The 8,775-nt window shown below is 49.1% G+C and overlaps 1 protein-coding gene across 1 annotated transcript; it reads right to left on the bottom strand.

The window, feature by feature from the left end:
* Positions 1–4,597: 4,597 nt before the first annotated feature.
* On the bottom strand, positions 4,598–5,630 carry LOC109748366 (actin-depolymerizing factor 3). The gene is made up of 3 exons (XM_020307399.3): positions 5,478–5,630; positions 5,065–5,354; positions 4,598–4,964 (listed from the first exon to the last, which is right to left on the bottom strand). Exons 1-3 carry the CDS (start codon positions 5,478–5,480, stop codon positions 4,814–4,816), a joined length of 444 nt encoding a protein of 147 aa, XP_020162988.1. The 5' UTR covers positions 5,481–5,630; the 3' UTR covers positions 4,598–4,813.
* Positions 5,631–8,775: the final 3,145 nt, after the last annotated feature.

The following is an 8,775-nucleotide window of genomic DNA, read 5'->3' as shown; positions in this document are numbered from 1 at the left end:
TCTACCAAATCATTGTCTTCACCAAGCCAACTGGTTCTATTTCCTCAACTCTTTCATTTCCTCATAACTGTGTTGTGCACTTGTTCATATATGTGTTTGAAAACTTTGACTGAAGACTTTCTCAATTTCCTCAGTTCAATTTCTTTAGTCTGTTTGTCTTCATCCTGTTTTATCCTGTGTTTACGCTTTCTGTACTCCGTGCTTGTCATCATTTCATCATGATGACCATGCTTGTGTTCTATTATGTTTATTTCTGAGTACTTATTCCGCTGCAAGTAGTTCTTCGCTCAGGAATTTCCTCACCTGCAAATTCCTCAGTGAAGAATTCATAAAAATCGCCTATTCACCCCCCCTCTAGTAGATATAACGCACTTTCAGCGCTAGAAGAACCCTATGTCCCTTTCACGTGTGACTCCTTTGCTCTCGAGTTCTGCTCAACACTTAGATGACCGATGACATCCTCAACAAAGAATTCACGTCTCATGTGCTTGAGAGAAGTAGCAAAGTTCCTCCATCCAGGAGGGAGTTTTGCAATAATGCAACCCGCGACAAACTTGTCCGATAACTCACACTTCAGGAGCTCCAGCTCCTTAGCGATGCATTGTATCTCATGGGCCTGGTCCAATACAGAACGGTTATCAACCATTTGTAATCATGGAACTGCTCCATAGCATACAACTCGCTTCCAGCATCGGCTGCGCTGAACTTAGCTTCGAGCGCATCCCACAAATTCTTGGCAACACGCATATGGAGATACGCGTCGACTAGCTTGTCTCCGATCACAGTAAGAATGGCTCCCACAAAGATGGTAGTTGCCTCCCTAAATGCATTCTCCTGTTCAGGAGCAATCGTTACTGTGGGAGACGCACCACCAACCCAGAACACGTTCATTGCTGTGAGCCACAAGGTAGTCCTCGTTTGCCAACGCTTAAAATACGTCCCGGTAAACTTTTCCATTTCAGTGTAGCAGCGAAGCCATGAGTCAAAAAGTGCCTAAAATAAGGTTTTTGGATTGTTGGAAATATTAGCACTTTTCCGACTAATCTAATCCACGAGTAAACAATAAGCATGGCAAATACGATATGCATCTCATACCGATAGCTAAGCATGTGAGCACGTACAGTACATAGAACTGAAACATCTATGAACAACATATATACGGCCAGCACATGAACGAGCAAATAGGGGATGAACGAGTCATACCCTCCGGTTGGCCAGGCCAACGCTGCGGCGGCAGCAGCAGCCTCGGCATCGGCCGAGGCCTTCTTCTTGGCGGCTTCGTCATCAGCCATGGAGTCGATGCAGGGGCAGTAGTGGAAGCAGAGGAGGACGCAGACGGGGACGGATCGGGAGCAGTCGCGTCGAGACGCTCCCCAAAAACCTTATTGCCATTCTCCCGGGCAGGATCTCGAACGACAGGGTTTCGGAGGCACCTGCTCTCCCGATCAACCGTGCACGCGGTCGTCGGGATGGGATCGCCGGAAGCATCAGAGAGAGGAACAGTAGATGACGGCTAGGGTTGTACGAGAGGGGAGTGAGTGAACTGAGTTAGGGTTCACTCCACTGGTCAGCGCCTTCTTATATAGGCCGTCAGGTAGATCGCGCGTCGTGACGAGGCGTGGCGTGGCGGGCGGAGGAGGAGGAGGAGGAGCGCGCGTGTACAACTCCCATTTCCAAGCTCCCAATAGCAAGTGGTAGAGCAGCCCTTATAAAAAGGTCTCACTCTTCTTACTGTAGCAGTATGGGACATCACTTCCCACACTTCCCACCACTTGCCGTACACATGCATGGGCCTTAGAGATTAACCAGGGATTATTGTCTTATATGGGCCTAAGCTCATCCATAATCCATCAGTGACGAGCATGAGAAGCGATGAGATGGCCTTTTTCCTGTGACCATGCCGAAGAACCGTCGCCGCCCACCATGCATGAACTGTGCGGATGCCTTCCCAATTCGTGATGTCCAACTTTGAAGCATCAAGCCAACCCTTGATGGCTGAACAAATTCTTAGTGAGTATATGCACCTGACTAGGATGTGTGCCGTGGTTTCTGGCCCTTTTTTTGCAAAGTTGGCAAAGGCCAAAATTCGACCAGTACCACTTCCGAAGGCGGTCTGCGGTACACACATAGTTCTTGATGATAAGACACACAAAGAATTTTCATGCGTCCACCGACGACACACTGAGCATAACTCAATGTGGCATCTAAGTATGTGGCTCGACGGAGCAAACCTTTTTAAACCAAGAAGCTTGTAGAAGTAGTGGCGGATAAGTCATCGATTGAGACCAAGAGACGTCGATGCCCGTGATCTACGAAACAAATCACCCGCCCGGAGAAGAAAACGCCGATAAGGGCATATCGAGACTCCAAATACCATAAAGCTAGCCGAATTCACAAAAAACCTAAACTGGCTGAATCCTAGAATACCCACTGGAGACACAGCTCCACATGCCCTCACTCCGCAGTCGCTGATAAACTCACCGATGGGACGGGATACGGCGGGGAGACCATTATTCCTACATCGGGGTGACGTCGTGGCCTCGCTGTCCCAAATCAAGCATGAAGACCCCTGAAGAAAATCTGACACAATTACCCATGGCGCAGGACACCAGATCTAGATCTTCGGAGATCGAGCTTGCCGCTATCCAGGAGTATGCACCGACAACCACTTCTTCGGTGACCTAGCAAAGCCAGGCATCCATTGAATATTGTTGTGTTGGATCCCTTCGACTGTCGTCGGCTTCCCCCAACGCCGTCATCGAGCACCGCCTGTCAAAGACCTTCACTTGAGCCCCATCTCCTTCGCCGTCCACAACATCCTCCGACACCTCCCCAATAGGCTGCTATCAATTGATTGTCCAGGCCCGATCTTAGGGCATCTCTAACAACGACCCACAAATTTGCTCCTACCTCCGTTTGCGGATATGGATGCAGGAGCCACCATCCAATGTTGTCCGCATGCATTGCAAACACTTTTTCAACAAACTGGATGAAATTCATGCAAACACGACCAAATTTCATATAAACATGACGGATTTCATACAAATCGGACAAAAAAGTTACATTTTGGACATATTTTAACTAAAAATGGTACCGGACTAACATAAAACTAGTCTACGGCCGGCTCCGGCGGATATCCATTCCGACGAAATGGATACCCTTGACTAGTCTACTACCGGGAGCAACAGATCTCCATTGTCGTCCCCATGTCCGGCAGCCATTAGCCCCAGAGGTATATGCTTCAGCGCAAAGGGCAGCTCGCTTCCCCACCGCTCATCGGAGTGGAACCACCAGCTGATGCTTCAGTCGGAGGGGAAGGGTCCCTGTGTTGCACGGACCAAAGTTGGTTTTTGGGTAAGGGGACGACGGTGGCCTGCGAGAGGGCAAGACACCGGCTGTGTACACCGGCGTCCTCGGCGGTGGCATTCATGGGACCCAACCGGAGGCGGCCTCCCGTGTTCTACTTCTCCTTGATGATGGCGTCGGACGCGGACGTGCTGGCTGTCACCACATTGATGTCCGCGCGGCCAGCTTCTTTCTCTGGCGGCAAGGTGCGGCTACGCACGTGTTGACGCATGGCACAGTCGCAGGCACGAGAGACATGGTATGATGCGGCGTCGTCCACGACAGTGACGATGCCCGTGCAGACGTGCTCCTCCGTGCTGGCTTGGAGCAACTCGCCATTCCTCTGGGAGCTGGCTTGGATCGGCGAGTTGCTGAACCACGTGCTCCTCCGTGCTGGCTTGGAGCAACTCGCCATTCCTCTAGGAGCTGGCTTGGAGCGGCGAGTTGCTGAACCACGTGCTGGCTTGGAGTGGCAACTTGCTTCGTTTGGTTTGGAGGTGGAGCAGCGAGCTGCGTCGCTCGTATCCGGCCGGCTCAACGGGCCACCCAGCCGGCTTTTATGCTGGAGAATTGCTCTTTCTGCTCGTGGAATGCCATCGAAAGGATAGAGAAAATGGTGCAAGTGCAAGGAGGAGATGGGAGCGACGGAGTGGTGCGATTTTTGTCCGGCGTCTGGCCTCCTTTAAATACCAGCCGGACGGGAGGAGCTTGCCGGATGTTGTGTTTAATGCTGACCGCTCGTGAACGGACGTGTGGCCGGAGTAGGTTTCTCGGCTTCCATACGAGTTTAATGGAGTCGTTTAAATGCGGCGAGTAGGCATGTTCAGCCGAGCGTGCAGCAGGCAGCGTCCTCGGCCGACGTGATGCTTCAATGGCGGAGATAGTAAGTCGCGTTCGTTTTGAGCCGTCTTCAATGTGCAGCGGCGTTCTACAGCCGCATAAATGCGGGCAGCCGCTGACGAGGGAGGAGTAGAGTTTTGGTGGGCCAGTGTGGTCACAGAAGGCGAGCATGGATGATGTCCAGACGTACGCAATGCCCATGTTTGCCTTCAGTTTACGAGAGAAAGTACGTCCAAACTGCACCATAGATCGATACAATGTTGTGTTGGATGGCTTTCGCTGTTGGGTGTGGTCCGTACGGATGCGAGCGGTTTGAGGGTGGACGTTGAAGATGCAAGTGAGATGTTTTTCCTTTTCCGAGGAGGAGAATCAGAGATCACCATGTCCTCAACTAATTCGTTGCCATTACGTGTTTCACTTGAGGAAAGAGTCAATTATTTGCACACCACGTAGTACAAGGGAAATCATCAACATTCTTCGTGCGGACGACACGATCCAGTTGGAAGCACACAACACAATCGAAGAGGGCAAAGATACATGCACAGCACAAAACTAGCACACGCACGCACGTAACGTGCACGCGTGAACCGTCAATCATACATACACACGGGAGGGATTGATTGATTGGTTAGGTGGCGTGGTCCTTGAGGATGTCGAGCGTGAGCTCGCTGGGGTCGGTGGCCTGCACGTCGATCTGCGTGCCGTCCAGCTCCTTCTTGAACCCCTCGTTGGAGCTGGCGTAGATCATCTTGCTCTTCACCTCCGCACTCGCCGGCGACCTTCATTATTAACCAACCAACACCACCATGTCATCGTGCAGCCCACACAGTTGGTCACACACATATACAGGAGCACGAGTGCTATTTAAGAGAAATGTACCAGGAGATGAAGAAAATCTTGCTGCGCGGCGCCTCCCCGTCGGCACCTTTGGCGGTGGCGTCGCCGATGGTGAAGTCGAGGTCATAGACGGCGTAGCGGCAGTCGGCGGTGGGGAGGGCCGCGGTGAGGTCGTCGAAGCCGGCGTCGCGGCCGCCCACCTTGTCCACCACCACCCGCTGCACGGCGTCGTCCATCTTGTACACCACGAAGCGGTGCGCGCGCCCCGCGCGCAGCTCCTGGAACGCCCTCACGCACTCCTCGCTCACCGCCACGCCCGACACCGCGTTCGCCTGCAATGTTCACGCAACCAAAATCCACCAAAGTTCTTCACGAGTCCATTACAAATTAACAAAGCACGAACTGAGTAAAAAGAACAGGGAGAATCGGAAGCAGATCGTATGGACATTGCGTACCATTTTCTATCTGGAGATTGAACCTTAAATCTGTGTGATGATGCTGCAACGAAGAACTGCTAGTGGTTTTTTGCAGTGGATTTTTGTTATTATTTCAGCGTGGTGTCGCCTGGTGCTTAAATAGGATGGTTGTGTTGTGTGTCGTGTCCAGTGTCAGTGAGGTGAACTGGGGAGGTGTACACGTGTGGGCGCTGGGGTGTCGCTCTCCGTCGGGCGGACTGTTCTGGATGTGGCGATGTGGCAGCGGGAAGAAGAAGAATTGGAGTGACTCACGCCCAAGAATCGAAGCTGGAAAAGTCATCTATCTGGTGGGGATGGTGGCCAGTTCCGGTTGCGTGGTCGGTCGGCGGTTTTCCATTTGAAATCATCTGCCTCGATTCGCGAAGATCAGCTAAGCAGTTGGATTGTGCTTCCGCAGTGACATGCACATTTCGGTTGGTACACCTGTCAATCACGGCGTCCAAGGTTCCTTTGCGTATCCAGGCGAGTAGAAATTGAATTGAGCTGCGAATTCCCGCCGTGCCATTCAGGTTGACCATCACACGTAACTCTTATACTCCCCGTTTCAAAATAAGTGTCATTGATATGTACTAAATCAGTTACACTTATTTTAAGACGGAGAAAGAAGTATTTACAGCCCGCCTCTCCAAATCCTTGTTAAACGTCTGGAGGAGCGTCCAATCAGTGACTGGACAGAAAAAAGAAAAAAAAGATGATCCAACCGAACGCTTTATATCATCCCTATACGTTCGGGTTATCCGCAAACTCTTATATTGAGACAAAATATGAGGAGAATACGAGGACTCGCGGACGCGTCCAGTGTCTTCGCCCGTATGATGCAGCCCTCCCCGGACAACCTTTTCTCTTTCTTTCTTTCTTTCTTTCTTTTTTCTTTCATTATCTTCACATCCACCGATCACATATTTTTTTTAGGATCAAATACAATTGACTGGACCTATAAAGGAGAAAATAAGGAGTATAATTGCATGGACGGATAAATAGGGACTTAAAACGGACATGCCCGGATGGACACTGATTGGGCGTGTCCGCGGATATTTAGGGGGCTTAATTTGCTAAGTCTGATTGTAGATGCTCTTAAACTTTTTTTCCTTCATTCATGCAAAGCCATGGCCAAGGATCAGAGAACGCTCGTGCCCATTTTCGAATCCCGGCAGCCGTGCTCGTGCCCTTTTTCGTTTCTAATTTATTTCTCTCCCCACTTACTGGTGGGACACACCCATATAGAACGCGGGCCTATCATGCTAGCATGCCACGTTGGCCGAGACGGCAAGTGACGAAAATATGCCCCAATGTACCTAAAAGACAAGTTGTAGGGATAATTTGTGTCATTTTTCAGCTTTGCGTATGAATCTATACTCGCCGTGCAAGTTCATGTATGAAAAGTGTAATTGGAACAAAAGGTGATCTACACTGCCATGTATTCTACAAAAATGGCATTCTGCATTGCCAATTCAGCCTCTTCTCAAAACATTGTCTTTGGTCAAGATACTATTCTCGATCATCAACCAAAGAAAAATCTTGATTTTCAATGGAATCATCAACTTCCATATGCCTCTGAAACCAAGTAAGGGAGATGATTTAAGGACAGGTAAAGCTCATTTACCACAAAACTTATTCCTGTTGTTCAAACACCACTTCACCCTATCTTTGCAATCACTCAAAACCACCTCACCACCAGCTTTTGTAGCTCTAACCACTATACCAAGTATTCCTCATGCATGGATCTTCTAAAACTGAAACATTCCCAACCAGAATATTTAACAAACTTCACAGTGACCATCTTTGTGAAAGTAACAGAGTCTAGGGAGGGCATCAACTGATTTCTTCTCCCCAAGCCAAACATCTTCCTAGAAGAGGGTCCTAGCCCCATCCCCCATAATTCTCTTGGTAAGGCTGACAAAGTATCTCTAACTTTCGTCAACCCCTGCTAGAAATGAGAAACATTACTTCCCCGGTCACAACAGTCAAAGTCTGGTTATAAAAGTACTTGTTATGCAACAAATCCTTCCACAAGCCTTCAAAATTCTCAAGTTTCCACAGCCACCTCATAAGCAAGCATTTATTCATAACCTCCAAATCCAGAATGCCAAGCCCACCACAACTTTTAGGCAAACACACTGCAGGCCAGTTGACCAAATGTTACTTTTTTTTCCCGAGTCTCTTGCTACACCATCGTGGCGCACGTTGCTGTGCCCGCTAATCTTGTTGACATCTAATGTAGGAAAGAGAAATATTTGAAAATATTTGTGTAGTTATAAATATCTGAGAAATTTGCACGATGTACTTTCTTGTGGTTTACACAAATTGTAGACTGACAGTTGCATCAAAAACTGAATTTCAGGTACCCAAATACACAAGAATTCAAGATACAAAAATTGATCAAAACCTACTACCATTTTACTTATTATATAGCTGACACCAATTATGGAAGAGCATCTTGCATTCTGTACCTAGTGAGACCTTCTTGTAGGTGCTTCCATGTGCTATTTGAATGTCTTACTTCACTCCAACTCTTTTTTCAAATAGTAGCAATCGGCTTTTAAAACAGCAGTAGCTTAAAACGCTCTGCTCTGAAGTCTGAACAAATTAAGCTATCATATGTTATTTGTAATAACAACTATGCACCTTTTCTTTCCTGAATAAAATTTTCAGTTTATGCAATATGGCTCGACTGCTTAGTGCTTATGTTATTTCTCTTGTATATTTCGTATGTTTTTTTTTTAGAAAAGGAGGATGACCCCCGGCCTCTGCATCTGGGCGATGCATGCGGCCACTTTATTAATTATTCTCACAAAACCTTACAAAGTCATACAACGGTAAGACTAAAGGCACCGTCTAAGCAACAACTGTCGCTACACCTATCCAATTGATGAAGGGGCGCTGATAGCCTGGGCCTAATACCAAACAGACATCGCAGCCAGACCTAACATCTAAGACCTGAGGTCCCAACCAGGACGCCTGCCGGGTATGGGCACCCACCAGTCCGGCGTGCTCATCAACCAGGACGCCTGCCGGGTATGAGCCGCCGCAGCCACTTGACACCAATCCATCTTCAGAGACGTACTGCTGCATCAACCTTACCCGGTCTAGCTGCCGTCGACGCCACCACGACGCCAGACAGTGTCGACCTCCTGCGCGTGTCCATCACCACACATCTGACATCAAGCCTCTGCTGCTCCATGCCGCCAAGAGCCGCCGCCATAAATATGTAGAAAGAAACACCGCTCCACCGAAGAAGCCATCCGCTGGTCCCTCGAGTCTGAGTGCATCTCCAAGA

This window comes from Aegilops tauschii, chromosome 5 (genome assembly GCF_002575655.3).
Source record: "Aegilops tauschii subsp. strangulata cultivar AL8/78 chromosome 5, Aet v6.0, whole genome shotgun sequence".
In the NCBI taxonomy this organism is placed as follows: Eukaryota; Viridiplantae; Streptophyta; class Magnoliopsida; order Poales; family Poaceae; genus Aegilops; species Aegilops tauschii.
This window is presented reverse-complemented; position numbering and strand designations above follow the sequence as displayed.